At 39.6% G+C, this 15,948-nt stretch overlaps 1 protein-coding gene across 7 annotated transcripts in view; it reads left to right on the forward strand.

Annotated features, from left to right (window-relative positions):
* The window catches only part of TPK1 (thiamin pyrophosphokinase 1), a 292,735-nt gene that overhangs the window by 214,687 nt on the left and 62,100 nt on the right, over window positions 1-15,948 (forward strand). The window contains exons 9-10 of one of the 7 annotated variants that reach the window (XM_036328440.1): window positions 1,220-1,257; window positions 1,632-1,728. The exons of 5 other annotated variants lie outside the window; for them this stretch is intronic. In XM_036328440.1, coding sequence (XP_036184333.1) covers window positions 1,220-1,224 — 5 coding nt within the window. In that variant the 3' untranslated portion in view covers window positions 1,225-1,257; window positions 1,632-1,728. Of the gene's footprint in view, window positions 1-1,219; window positions 1,258-1,631; window positions 1,729-5,840; window positions 5,994-15,948 lie in introns of those variants that run through there. One more of the 7 variants, XM_036328437.1, reaches the window with a different exon arrangement.

Raw genomic sequence — 15,948 nt, forward strand, 5'->3', positions numbered from 1 at the left:
CTTCAGAGTTGCCGTTCTTTCCAAGGACTGTTCCTACAGTGGTGAGCCTCTGTCTGAATCGGTAGTGGCCTTACTTTTCAGAGCTGACACCAAGATAGGAGCATTGAGCAAAGAGAAGTGAAGGTTGGCTATCTGGGCAGTAGCCTCCACTTCCTTTATTGTACACTAATGGGAGAGAGTCATAGGATGAAACATGCTTCTTCAGGGCTCTTTAGAACACCCTCTTACATACTGGGTACCACGGTCATGTACATATCCTAATTCTGCATCATGAAGTTTATTCCAGGATGGGGGCCTTGGGTATGATGAGGGTAGGGCTTTTAACCTTCCTACCTGGGTTAATGTTTGATCCTGCCAAAATGGTACACACTATTACTTATTTATATATTTACAAATTAATTTGACTTTTGAAATCATTTTTTTTCTACAACGTTATGAAAATAATTAGGAACTTCATGGAGTATTCAAAGTAATAGAGTTGAGACACAGTGTTTAATTATCTCTGTTAAAAGTACTAATTAATGGGTCTCCCCATAGGTGATATAACCTCATTAAAAAGTAATAACAATTATGTGAAATGACATAATGTTGACTTGAAGAGAAGTAGAAGGATTTCTTTACCTGTGTTATAGGCACCAGAAATACCAAAAATGGTATTACCAGACAGCTCCCTGAGTTGAAGGGAGAGGGCTTTCCCCTCCTCGGTCCTTGTCAGTCTTGAGAGAAATAATTCAAACAATTGACAGACAGCAACATCGTAGTAAAGCAAATTTATTAAAGAAGCAAGGCAGGCAAAGCTATCAAAATACATATGGCATAAAATGCAGATGGGCTCTCAGCTTATCTGAGGAGCCAGCCTCGTAAGGGTTCAAAGGTTTTTATACTTTTCTGTCTATAGGTTTGTGGGGTTTTTTTGTTGTTTGTTTTTTGATTCTTTATTGTTTAAAGTATTACATATGTCTCCTCCCCCCCACATTGACCTCTCCCCCCAGCACATGCCCTCACCCCCATGTTGTCTGTGTCCATGGGTTATGCTTATATGCATGCATACAAGTCCTTTGGTTGTTCTCCTACTCCCCCCGCCCCTCCGCCTTTGCCTCTGAAGTTGGACAGTCTGTTTGTTCTATGCTTCTATGTCTCTGGATCTATTTTTGTTCATCAGTTTATGTTCATTATATTCCACAAATGAATGAGATCATGTGATATTTATCTTTTCTAGTATAATGCTCTCCAGGTCCATCTATGCTGTTGCAAATGGTAAGAGTTCCTTCTTTTTTACTGTATAGGTTTTAAGATTCTTCTGCCAGATATCTTGGTACAGATTAGCTCTCAAGGTCTCCCTTTTACTTTTTTGTAGCTCTTGGGGGGAATGTTTGTATGTACCCCTTGTCATCTTGGCAAATCCTGAGATGGCTGACTTCTTTGTTCAGTGGGTGAGATAAACTCCCCTTTGTTCCTTCCCCCTTCACCCCCACTTGCCTTAGCATTTCCAGGGTGATTAAAGCTATCTGTTCTCTGCTTAGGGAGAAGAGATATTAATCATTTGTTCTCGCATGTTCTTGGTTGGGGGAGATAAGGTGTTGCTGCAAACTGCCCAAACTGTTTGGCCTTGTTTAATTTTCTTTTCTTAGTTCCCTGTTCCACTTGCCCTGGAGTTTTCCTAGCTTCTTACTATCCTGTTACACCCGGAAGAGCCCCTGCTCTTGTCTGTGAAAGCAGAGGCCTGAGGTCAGTGTCATTTCGTCATTCACACCACAAAAGTGACTGGTTGGGGCTGGGCCTAGAGAGGAGAATGGCAATACAGTAACTTAGTCAGGGGCTGTTACTTTTTGGGTCAAGGAAAGTAAGCAAGTCCTTAAGGAAGCATATCTGAGCCCTCCTCAGGTGGTCCCCAGGGTTGATTTCTTCCAGGCTACACTTATTCTAAAATCTGATGCCACACGTTCTAAAAGTAGTCCGACTTACCTGTTTCAATTTGCAGTATCTCCCATCATGTTCTGTCTTTAATAAAAAATAAGTGTGGTAGATGCCTATGTATCCTATCACCCAGAAGTCAATATTTATAAATATTGTTGGTGCTACCTGTATTACAATACTTTATTGCATAATGGTGTGCTGTGAACATTCTGTGTTGTGTCTGGTTCAAGATTTTCTCGAGGGTGTATGCAGCTGGCATTAAAATAGCTACATCCTAGATCAGTGCACTCTCGCCTTTAAGGTACACCCCATATTGCTCTGACAGTGATTCTTCCAATGTGACCTCATCCTAGGGGCATTCAGAGTCCCCTCTCCAAGTCTCTACCCAGCTCTAGGAATTGTTAGCTTTGATCTTGTTTGCTGATCTGATCAGTGTCAATCATACCTCCATACCTGGTTGTGGACCCTGCTGGAGAGGGAAAGTACCTTCTCTAGTTACAGGTCATGCAGGTGTCCTTGTCCGTGGATTGCTACTGCCTTTTGCCTATTAGCCTTTGGGCTAACTTAGTTTATTCCTTATTAATTCTTAGTTCTTCAGACCCTAATTATCATCCTCCTGGCTATTCTTTACCTTTCCCATTTGTGTATGGCCTTTTTGTATCACAGAGACTGTGGTTAGTTAAAGGTAGTCACATTTATGAAGCTTTTTCTTTAAGATTTGTAATGTCTGTGTCTTAAGTCCTCTTTCTATTTCCCATGGTCATAAAGATGTTCTCATATTTTAGTTTTATGTTTTATTTTTAGGTATTTTCTTTCACTTGAAATTGATTTTTGTGTATATGACATGAGTTAGAGATCCAATTTTGTTTTCCTTACTGATAACCAGTTGCCCCAGCATCATTTATCATCCTTTCTCCAATGATTTGCAGTGTACCGTAAGTTTTACTGTTCCTGAGTATGTTTCTTGAATCTCTATTCTGTTCCCTTGCTTACATTCTTCTTGTACTGATACCACCTGTCCTAAAATAATAAATCTGTTATCTTACAGTTTTGGAGATGAGAATCTACAATGGGTTTTAGGGGACTAAAATCAAAGTGTTGGTAGAGCTGCAGTCCTCCTGGGAGTTCCAATGGAGAATCGTTTTTTCACCATTTCCAGCTTCTAGCAGAGGTGGGGAACCTTTTTTCTGCCAAGGGCCATTTGGATATTTATAATATCATTCATGGGCCATACAGGTTATCAACTTAAAAGTTAGCCTGCTTTATTTGGTCAGATACTTAATTAACTCACCCCTAAGCCTGGGCAGGGCCAGCCCTAATGATTTTGTGGGCCTTATGCAGCCCTCGGGCTGGATGTTCCCCATCCCTGCTCTAGAGGCTCCAGGACCTCTCAGCTAGCGATTCCTTCCTCAGTCTTCAAGCTGGCAGCCTGATGTGATCACATCCCTCTGTGATGTCTGCTTCCATTGACACACCTTTTTCTCTGACTTTCACTGTTTAGGAATTTGTTAATCCTGGGACAAACCTGGGTAATCTAGGATAATCCCATTTTAAGATTTTCACTTCAATTACATTTTAAGATTTTCACTTCAATTACATTCCTTACATTTGTTATGTAAGGAATTTATTCTCAGATTCCAGGGACTACAATGCAGACATTTGTGGGGGACCATTATTCAGCCTACTATAGCAGGTCTGTAATTGATGAATTAAAAAATTTTCTGAAATAACTAGATGCCCAGTGCATGAATTTTCATGCACTGGGCCGGGGGGGGGGGGGGGTGCGGGGAGTCCCTCAGCCCAGCCTGCCCCCTCACACAGTCCGGAGCCCTCAGGGGCAGGAGGCAACCCAGCAATCAGGGGAAGGTGATGCCCCATCACACCTCTGCTGCTGCCACTGATGGCGCAAGCCTCAGCCGGCCCTGGTTACCTGAGCCTCGGGCAGCCCTGGGCAGCTGGGGGGCTGAGAGGACTGGGGGCCACCATCCTGTGGTTGTGGGCGCTGCCATCTTTGAGGGTGGGGAAGTCAATTAGCATATTCCCTCCTTATCAGCTGTGGGCACTGCCATCTTTGAGGGTGGGGCAGTCAGTCAGTATATTCCCTCCTTATTGGCTATGGGCACCACCATCTTTGAGGGCTGGGCAATCAATTAGCATATTCCTTCTTTTTTAGATAGGATACTTATTGAATACAATTATATCGTTGAATTTTAGCGTGACTCTGAAAATTAATGTATGGAGGTTATTTCTATTGTCACTGAAAAACTGAATTTCGGTGTTGTCATTCATCTGGCCTCAGATAACATGTGATAAAGACTCAGGACAAAATTAAAACAAAATTAAAAACAAACCAATTGTGTGCGTACAATTTAATTGGTGGCCACACACACACACACAAAGAGAGTTACAATTTCCATTCAGTCTGATTTCTGATCCCCAAGGATTATAGTCACATTTACGATTAGTCAAATGTCCAGTCTGATCCCTGGGAACCAGGAAAAAAATCAGAAGGTTTGCTACAGCTCCAACCAGCTGTGGGTTGTAACCAGTCTCTTATTAGACATACTCATCTTTTACTATCCTGCTTGTATTTCTTCTCTTTTCTGGCCTTTGAGATTATACTTATATGAGAAACTGGGAATGTCTATCAATGAGAAGCAACAATCAGATGTGAGATTAAAATAGTAAAAAAAAAAATGAAGGGTGGAAATTTGACACTTATATTTCTTTTATAGCCACATATTAGAATCTAAGGGCTCTAAAGGTCCTTAAAGAGCAGTCAAGTATTAATTAATTAATTCACTGGGCAAACACACACCATCAAAGTACTAGGTCACTGCTTATACCACTATCACCTTTCTCTCTATCCTTCTGCACACACAGGCACTTGTGCCCACCTATGTATTGGTACTACCGTGTATTACAATTTGGGTTTTATTATTATATAGATTCTGGGATATAAACTGACACTTTTGTTTAGTTCTGAATATGAGCAATTGAGGCATCATTACACAAAATAACAAGCATGGCACCCAACTGGCATGGCTCAGTGGTTGAGCATCCACCTATGAATGAGGAGGTCATGGTTTGATTCCCATTCAGGGTATATGCCCAGGTTGCAGGCTTTATCCCCAGTGTGGTGCATGCAAGAGGCAGAGGATCAGTGATTCTCTCTCATCATTGATGTTTATATATCTCTCTCCCTCTCCCCACCTCTCTGAAATTAATAAAAATGGATTAAAAAAAAAAGACAAACATGGGAAACTAGGACCCAGCTTTTATGAAGAAGGCAAAGTTGGGGTGGGGGGGGGAGGTCAATAAGCAGTACATATTATTGTTCTGGAGAGAAAATACAAAGAGGAACAATATTTTTGGGTTATGTTATTCTGAAGGATTTTCAAGTACTCTATTTGTAAACAAATACTACATTTTCAGACATTTCAGACTAATGACATATAGCCTACTACAAACTTGTATTAAATACATATTTCATTAACTCAGCTCCAATTCAATTTTTTGTGCTGCAGATTTGGAACTAGACATGAATGATGTTTCTTCTCTTTAGTTCTCACCCTTCTGTGATTCTACTGAGAGCATAAGGAACCAACAATGATTTACTATATGCCATAACCATCTCGCTTTGTTTTTAGAAAACTCCAACAACCTGACAACACATTTGTTATGGTTGATTCTTGGTATTTAAATATGTAAACAATTAACAGGCATTTGGAGGGAATATGATAAATGGGAATCTGTGAGGAGACAAATATTTCATTGACCAGCGCTCAGGAACGTAATATAACTCAGGTTTGCCCCCCAAGTTGTTTAAATGAGTTGACTTCCTAGTATTTATGTGGGCAGGTTGACGGATGAGAATGACTCCAGTGTAAGCTCCAGGGTCCCTTTCCATTTCCCTCCTCCAGGTTTCACTTTTGTGCTGATTCAGACGTGAGCTCTGTGCATTCAGCCATCCAGCTAATATACCGAGACAGGAAAGCAATAACTTTTGATCATTGTATGAATTATAGAGAAAGAATCAAGGGGTGCAGGTGGATAAACTTTTATTCTGGGAACAGGTAAGTGGGTATAATTTTCTACTGGGTCCAATAGCCATACTTTGTATTTTGAATAGCACGACCTGTCTTTTCCCTACACTCATTCTCATCCAGGTATAACATCAATGCTTTTATTAATGCAGAGGAAGTATTATTATTTCCATTTTATAGATGGGGAAACTGAGGCTCATGATGTTAAGTGAATTGTCCAAGCTTATTTTCTTAACCTAGTCCTCTGTGCGCATGAAAAGATCCATCACTGATTATATGTATTTTTAAAAGCTTTGAACATGGTGAAATAACCTATCTCACAGTCCTTAGCCTGAATGAAAGTAGACTTTTCCCTGAATGTGGGCAGGGTTAGAGCAAAGGAGACAGAGAACTAACCTTAGCCATTAAAATCATGTTGGAAGCCCTTTTAAGACATTCCTTTGCATCCTGAGAGCCAGAGATCACAAACTAGAGCTCATGCAGGTTTGTGGCGCATGATGTAATGTGTTTCAGTGTAATGCAGGTCCACTCTGATGTCTGATCACTGGGGTGATTATAAACTGAACTCGACACTCATTGTTATTCTCAAGGTACTAGCGATAAGGAATCAAGGAAAAAAAGTGTATTTACCTTTCACAAAGGAGGGTGGAGAATAAATGCTTAAGACAGGGATTTTGAATTTAAAGATTCAGGGGTGAAAAGGAACAGTGATAACAGAGCAGGACGGTGTGGTGGTGGGAGGCTGAGATCGTACATGGGTTTCTCAGCAGCAAACTGCTACTATGTCCAGAAGGTTACATAGAGGCCAAATTGTGAAAAAGCTGAAATATTTGGAGAGCAGTAGGCTTAAATTAAAGAAGGGGAAATTGTGCAGCCTTTAAATAGATCTCTGTATCTCAAAAAAAAAAATTTTTTAAATATTTGCTTGATTTTTTTTTCTGCCTATAATTCGAGGGAAGCCCAAGGTGCAGATTACAGAAAGTAAGTTCTCTGTCCAATAGGGTATGCCACAGAACCACACAGTGGAATTGAATTAGTGAGAGAGGGTAGAGATTTCAACATCCAAAAAAGCCCAGCCGTTGTGGCTCAGTGGTTGAGTCAGGAGGTCATGGTTCGATTCCAGGTCAGGGCACATGCCCAGGTTGTGGGCACGGTTCACAGTGGGGGACATGCAGGAGGCAGCTGATCAGTGGTTCTCTCTCATCATTGATGTTTCTATGTTCCCTCTCCCTTCCTCTCTGAAATCAATAGAAATATACTTATTAAATTTTTTTTAAATGGCCAGAAAAGGGAAGAGATTAAGGCTGTAAGCCCCTTGACAAAGTAACTCTCTAAGATTAGTATATACCATGTTACTTACCTTCTCTCTATGTAATTTGTACCTTGAGTTTCCCTTGAGGAATACTAGAGGCCCGGTACACAAATTTGTGCATGGGTGAGGTCCCTCAGCCTGACCAGTGATCGACACCTATCAGGGGGCCAGCTGGCCAGGTGGTGGGACCGCGGGAGGTTGGCCAGCCAGTCAGGGGGGCAGGTTGGTGGGAGGAGGGGCCACAAGAGGTTGTCCAGCTGGCGCCCCCCAATCGGGGCCAATGGGGGGGCCAGCTGACCAGGGGGAGGGGCTGATGGAGGTTGGCTGACTAGCTGGGGGGAGGTTGGCAGGCCATGGGAGGTTGGCTGTGGGAGCACACTGACCACCAGGGGGCAGCTCCTGCATTGAGCGTCTGCCCCCTGGCAGTCAGTGCTCATCATAGTGACTGGTTGACCAGTCGTTCCGGTCATTTGGTCATAAGGGACTCTTAGGCTTTTATATATAGGGATAAATAATGTTCTAAATTTCTCTCGTGCAGAATTCCAGTAGGGAAAGGTAGACAGAGTGCACTGGGGTCACTGATGGTGGCAAAGCATGGCCCAGGGCAGCAGCTCTCAAGTGCCACAGTGTCTCCATTGGTTGCGAATTATGTCACAAGTGATCTGTAAGTAAGTGTAACTACTAGTGCTCTTGATCAATTTTTTTAATTCATTAAAGCAGTTAAGGTCACTCGTAAAATCATGTCTCTCCTGGTAATCACATGTACTTCCTTGGATTGAAAAGGAACCTGTAGAGCTAGAGTCAGGGTTATGGAAGTTGTAGATGCTTTCCCCCTTCATGTGCAGAGCCTCATTCTGTATGCAGAGCTGTTACTCAGTCACCACTAACTCATGGCAATCACAAATTAGAGTCTAGAGACTGAAAGTTTGTAGTTAACTGTGTTTTCTGTTTAACTTCATCCATGAATAAATTTTAATAATGAAGGTATGAATAGAAGAAGAAAAGGAGAGTAGTGCAGCAATCACTTTCTTATACTTGCACCTAAAAATTCTAAATTAAGTGAGGGGTAGATGGGAGTTAACTGCCATGTCAGTCAGCATAGTGAAACAGATTTAAGACAAATTTGTGACCTAGAAGTCCACAGATTTATTTTGATCCCTTCATGTCTCATTAAGAAAATGTCCCTCCTTGTTTGGTCTGATTCTATGTCTCCTTCTATGTAGAAGCTGTCCCTAAGTGATATGATCACAACCCATAACTTTAAAGACATCTAAATGCCATTGCTCCTCAAATGTAGATCCCTGGTGCCCAGAGAGTACCTGTACAGCGTTCTGGTTGGGTGAATCTTTATTGAATGAATGTCTAAGGACCTTGTCTAAGCTAATATGGCCATGACCAAATACTTGATTTCTGTCCCACTGGGTCTCTGTGTTTTCCCCACATCAGTAAATGAACACATACACAATTAATAGCTCAAAGCAAAAGCCTTATATTCATCCTTCTGTTCTCCCCATCTCCTCTACCATGATCCTAGCCCAGGCCCTCTTCGTTTCTCTCCTAGAATCTGCAACAGCCTCTTATTCGATCACCTCTTTTATGATTCTTCACAAAGCAAACAATCTTTTAAAAGCCAAAATGAAACTATGCCCCTCCCCCATTGAGAAAACTTTATTGCCTTGTATTTACAATAAAAGCCATATGCCTGTCTGTGTCCTGCTCCAGGACTGGCCTCCTCCCAGTTCTCCAGCTGTACCACTCTCCCTGTCATTCCGTTACTAGTCACACTGACCTTCTGCTTCCTGCCTTAGGCTCTTTGTACTTGCTTTTTCCTCTGCCTGGAATACTATTCCTCACATCTCTCAATGGGTGTGCATATTGTATTATTTAAGCCTCAGCTTAGATCTTGTGTCTTCATGGAAACTATTTCTAATAAGTAGATCTAAATTAGCACCAATCCCTCCCCTCCCAACAAAACTCCCTCTAGCATATTGCCCTGTTTTATTGTCTTCACTGCAGTCATCACTGTTTGATAATCACCCTATTCATTGCTCTCTGTCTTCTCCTCATTAAAAGTTAAGCTTCAGAACAGCAAGGACATTAACTGTCTAGCTCTTCACTGTCTTGAATATTAAGTGTGGTTCCTGTGCAGAGTAAGCCCTGAGCAGATATTTGCTGAATGTAAACTCTCTATGGGATTGGGTCAGATGGCACATGCCAAAATGAAATCAAGAAAGAAGGCTCAGCCTAAGCCTGGGACCCTTTTATTCTAACTGTATTGTTGACAGTGAAAGACTAAGCCAGGGTTAGCTCTCCCAGGAAAGATAAGAATGGAGGACACTCAAGCAGAGAGGAGGATGAGTTGGAGATGGGCATCATGCCACACCTACAAGACTACGTCAGACCAAAGACATGGGGGATATAGAGAAGGCAGCACCAGGATGGAGTCAGAGACAATACCCAAGATGAATCTTAAATGTAATTTTTGCCAAGGCAGGCCTTTTTCTTTAACAGTCTGATTAGCTAAGATGTGCCTTGAAAAATCCCTCAAAACAGAAGTTTCAAAGGAGCCTTGTTCATCACTGTGATTCAGTTCTGCTTTGTCCAAAATCCAGGAATTTTCCATAGGAAGTCCACCCCTGGAGGATAGGCTCTCAGTTGTCAGTTGTCCATAGTTCAAGGCCAGTGCCTATGAACCCTGATATCCACAGCTTCCCTTTCCTGAATCCCACCTTATTTTCTAGGCTTTTTCAAACTAAGTATTCCCCTTTGAAGAATTATACCCCCACCAGATGTGATCTTCATTTTTCTGAACCTTCAAAGCATTTGCAAGTGTCATTTGAAGGCATCCATAGCCTTGGATGGTAATATATTTTTAAATGTCTTAGGTCCCTTTTCCTAACTAGATTTTAAATCCCTTAGAATCATTCCTGCACCCTCTAAAACACATGCCTTAGCCTTTAATGATCAGTATAAAGCTGCAAAGGAGGAGAGCAGTGCACTTAAATATTGGTTCTGCTGCTTGCTAGGTATGAGACCTTGTGATTTAATTCTCTGAGCCTACATTTCTCTTCTCTAAAATTTAAGTGGTGATAGAGAAGACAATTACCGCATCATAGGACTGTTGAGAGGATTAAATGGATGGTGTGTATGCAATGCTTGGCACAGAGTATAATAAGCAGTAAATATTAGGATGGTGATAACTTTTATGGTTACCCCAGATGTCCGTTTTAAGAGGATTCAAGAGTAGCCCGTGTCAAGTGACTGTGCTTACAATATTGATGACACTCTAAAATATGTACTGACTGTCATGGAGCCCATAATAAATATAGTACCAAAAATTCAGCCATGGATACAAGTCCATAGCCTTAATTGTGAAAAAGTTAACAGTGAAGAGTCACTTCTGAGTCTTATAAATAGGAAATTGGATTTCCTGATGGTAATTTAAATACTTTGGGAGCATGAATACACCTGAAACACGCAAGTTGTAAGTGGGTGACTCAGAGAACAAGGGCAAGGAATCCTGAAATAAGCAACAGCCAATGGCCACTTAAGCTCTTACAGAGCAAACTGCAGAAAATAAATTCATTTAAATATGCATGAAGCTCCTGAGTGGTGGAAGATGCCTAAATGGGGCTGAATGATTTCCTTTGTTATGTGTGTTCTCAGGTGTTAATAATGCCTGGCTTTGTGCCTTATACCTTTGATTAGAACAAACCCCAGAATCTTTTGCCTTTTAAATTGTTTTTAAAGTAATGTAGATTATAAAACAGGAAAATCCAGTCAAAGTACAGATTGGTTTCATTGATTTGGACAAGTGGATAGTTACTTTATCAGAAGATAGATGGATCCCAGAGGGAATGAAAAGTAATTCTGATTAAATTGTTAGAAAAGAGCTTTGGAGAGTCTGACATAATTTTGCAAAAACTTCTTATAAGTTTGAAACTTGCCAACCTCCTCCCTAAAATGCATGCAAAGATTTAATCCACCTCTCTGATGCTGTTTTGCACAGCAATTTAAGTTCTAAGAATCAATATACTCAATTGTAGACTGTAGGGTCTATTTAGAATGTATATCAGAATTATTACTCAGTTATTTCCAGTTCATCTGATCTTTTAATTTTCATTATGGGAACCACAGATATGAAAATCCTGGCATTTTATGTCCTTGTATACTCAAAAACAAATTTTATGGTTCTATAATTGAATAAATAAAGGAAAAGTTTCCAGAAAGAGGAGGCAGAAATAGCAAAAGCAAATTACCAACTAAAGCAGCAGTCGCCAATCTTTCAGACCTCACAGACCACCAGTGGTCTGCGGACCACTGGTTGGTGACCTCTGAACTAAAGGATTATAGTATTCCAGGCTATGTCCTACCTGGTTTTTTAAAGGGGAGGGATTTAAGGAAATTACAATTTGCCCTGCACACACTGGTTGTTGGGTAGCTTTCATTTATGGCGGTATTCCGTTTTTTTACGCCAAGGCAGTGAGGAGACCTAAGCTACAGAATGGATGAACTTAGAAAAGGTTTTGGTAGCCCTGCCTAAAAACAAAAACAATCCAAAGAATTGCCAAGAACCATAAAACCATGAGTAAGGATATGAAATACATCAACTTGACTTGCGGAACATGGAAAAATATTAAATCTATTCTAATTCTATTATTGTTGTCCATGTATTTCTGTTTCAGTTATTACAGTCATTTCTATTTTGCCTTTAATCTATGAATCACATTAGATAAGTTTTTTGTTTAATTTTTTACTTTGGAAAAACACATAGATTTTCACAAGGGGTTTAAATACTTTGTAATATATGTATGAGTTTATAGTATATAGCCATATAGTTGAATATTTCTTTGATGTCAAAGACTCATTGTTTGTATGCTGAATTGTTTTCTTGGGAAGCTATGATGTGTTACAATTACAAATAATCTCTGAAGGGAAATCTTAAGAAGCAACTATAAAAACAACAACACACAGTCCTATATTCCAGGAACATGGCGCAGCATTTGCAAGAATATTTCATAATAGGTCTAGGAGGGATTGATGTAGCTGAGGAATTCAGTAGTAGTAGTGGAAAGAGATGCGGCCAGAAACTTAGGTGGAATCAGATCATGATTGGGTGACTTTGTGTCCTGTAAGAAGTTTGAATTTACTCTATAGGCAGTGGGGAAACATTTTAAACAGTTGAGAGATATGATCACCTTTGTGTTTAACAAAGATGACTCTAGAATCATTACATGGGTTAGATTAGGGAACGACAGTAAATAGATGTTGTTGTTTTTCCTTTTTAAAAATCAGATTGTATATGAAACTAGAACTTTTTGTCAGTTATCTGAATAAACATTCCAAAGAAGCATTTCTCCCTCATTCTAAAGGGATAAGACCTATTGAGCGACATTTTTGGAAAATGATGTCTACATTAAGTATATAATACTCTTTTTCAATATGTACCATTGACCTTTAATATTTAATATTTTTCCATGTTTCGCAAGTCAGGTTTACCTTTAAAATTCAACTTTCATGTCTGCTTATGAAGGAAGGAGTCTCTTCCTCAGGCATATGATGTGTACCATCACTTGATTCTTTCCAGAAAAAAAACCCACAAAATTGCAAGTGTCTTTTCTCCTTTTGAAATATGACAAACCTCTATTTCTGGAACTTTTCCCTGTTGCTCTGACCCAACCAAATGACCTAGGAATCTTTTGTTTAAAACAGAGTGATGCAATTTAAAGGACCAGATGTACCACAAATGAAGTTCTATAGACATTAGAAAATCAAGTTACATACTCACAACTACACGTACCTACTCTACTGTGTTTTCAGCTCCCTGCTGCTGTTGGTAGAAGGATTATACTTCTTGGCAGGATTCAGATATTACCTACCGATGGTGAATATATCTTAATATGTCCTTATGTAGGAACTAACTTTCCTTGGTGCTTCTTTAAGAGCACATGTCTTAACAATAAATTGAAAAGCAGAATCGTCAGGAACTTTTTCTGTATGAAGTATTATTTCATCACTGCTTGTTTAGAGAGTAAGTTACTTTTTTAATAGCTTTGTGAGATGTTTTTCTAATCTAGTGCACATGAGCTATAATCAAAATTAGAATTCCTAATTCTGAGCTCAAAGAGTTGGAGACTAACCAAATCAGAACCTTCAATAATATTTATAAGGAAAAACCCATCAATCATTTATTCATTCCCTCTTCCTAGCTCTGCATACATTATGGAAAAATTTTTATCCGAGTTTGTATACTCGGATAAAAGCCTCTATGAAATTTGAATGTCAGACATATTAGCCTGTAGTATTATCTAATCAAAATTTGATTTGTAAGGGTAAATCAGCTAATGTATTCATAATTTTAATCATGTTAACAACTCTGAAATTGGCTGATAATTACTTTAGAATTAGAGCCTCTATTTTGTGCATTGGTAATGTGTTTCCAATCACCAGCTAACATAATAACAATAACAAATTATACTTCTCTCTTCATTGAGATCACGATGGACAGCTGTAAGAGGATATTTCCACCAGAACTGAATATCACTTTTTTCCTGAATATTAAAATCTTAGGAAGTTTCTGAAGACTCATGTCCATGTTTAGCATTGTGCTAGTCAGTTCTATCATGTTCCCAGTGGCTTTAATTCAGTGAAAGTCTGTGACCAACAACAGTCTTATCAATATCATTATCCCTGTCAGCAAAGTTTCTTAAGTACAGAACCAAGCAAAATGCTTTGTAAACCACCTGAAAGCCAAGAATTTGGCCATTTAGCCTTACCCATGTTCATAGTAGGGATCCATCTAATTAACCTAATCAAAGAGGCCTCAGAAAAGAATATTTCATTGCCCCTGAATATTTCTAATGATGTGTTTTAAATCTGTACAATAAGGGTAAATTATGTTAACACAAAGATTTTAAACATTTTTTTAAATTGCAGAACTCTTTGCTCAACCAAAATTTTCCCTAGAACTTTAAACCATAAAAGTAGGTAAGCAACCCTTTTGTTTGAAGAAAGTGCATACAAATTCTATCACATATAGTGAGTTATCACATAGTTTGTATTAAATTCACTGATGTGAAGTCATAACATTGTACATATATTTCCAACTTTAATTATGGCCTTGCTTTATTTTTCCTGGAAGAAATAATAATTAATAAATACTAAGTGAATATTGAGTATTTCCTTATGGATCAGAAATTCTTTTAAGTGCTTTTTGTGAATTGTCTCATATAATCCAATAGTGTCAAGGGCCATTTTACAGGTGGGGAGACTAAGATACAGAGGTACTAAGTTTGCTACCTAGGGTCACCAAGCCTTTAAGCTGGAATAGTTCTCTGGCCATCTGATTCCAAAACCCTGTACTTAACAACTCATACACCACCTCTGACCTAAAGTAAAAAACAAAACAAAACAAAACAAAAACACAAAAAAACCTTCACCAGGATTTCAGAATTTGCAGGACTTACTATAGAGAGATATGTGTTAGACATACTTGAAGAGAATTTTACAGAGAATTAGTTGCTTTATGGCTTTCTGATAAGTTAGCCTACAGGCAAGAGTTTGGTTTTATTACATTCTTTGTTATCTATCTCTGCAACTATTTTGGAAACAAATGCAGTTATCAAGCCTGGCTGGGCACTGGAGTTACATGGGGGCTTTACTACGTACCGATGTCTGTACTTTTATACCCCACCTAGGGGGTCTGATTTCACTGGTCTCAGGGCTGGCCCCAATGCTTTTGTGTGTGTGTGTGAAGCTTTCTAGGTGTGCCCTGGTCAGTCAAGGTTAAGAAGGGCTACATTGAAAGCTAAGGTGCCTTCTGCTATGTTTATGCCCTTGTTCACATAGGGTCCACATGGGGTGGGTATGACTGACAAGGGATGGACAACTAAAATAAAGCCATTCTAAGTTCAGTTTTCCTGTAATAGGACCACTTAGGAATGCTGACTCTTTACACCACTGTTATTCATATCCACTGATCTCAAAAATAAAATAGCCAGTTGTTTTACCAGCCAACACAATAATTTCAAGAGAAACATCAAAAGTGCTTTATTCAAAGTAATGTCCATCACTAGGTACACATTTCCCACATCTTCCAGGTAATTTGTGGATACCTTTCCAATAGAACTTTTCTTGTTTTGAGGCAAATCATTCAGAGACCCAATTTTCCACTTCTTCCTATGTTTTGAAGTGCTTCTCTGAAAGTGTATGTGCCATCGATCAGAACAAGTGGTAATCTGAAGGAGCAAGGTCTGGTGAATACAGCGGGTGGGTTAATACTTCCCAGGCAAGATCTTTTAACGTGTCTTTAACTGGTTTTGAAGTGTGTGATGGTAAGTCATCATGAAGCAGTATTACTTTGCCGTGTCTTCTGGCACATTCTGGTCGTTTCACGATCAAAGTGTGTTCAAATTGATTATTTGTTGTGGGTAGTGATCAGTATTAACTGTTTCACCTGGTTTTAGAAACTCATAATACACCACACCTTCCTGATCCCCCCAAGTGCATAGCATTCTTTTCTTCCTGAAGCGATTTGGCCTTGCAGTTGATGGTGGTGATTGACCTGGATCAACCCATAATTTTATGCATTTGGGATTCTCAAATCCACTTTTCATTGCCAGTCACAATTTGATGCAAAAAAAGACTTTTGTGCCGTTGAAGCAACATTTTACT

This window comes from Myotis myotis, unplaced genomic scaffold, assembly GCF_014108235.1.
Source record: "Myotis myotis isolate mMyoMyo1 unplaced genomic scaffold, mMyoMyo1.p scaffold_m19_p_11, whole genome shotgun sequence".
In the NCBI taxonomy this organism is placed as follows: Eukaryota; Metazoa; Chordata; class Mammalia; order Chiroptera; family Vespertilionidae; genus Myotis; species Myotis myotis.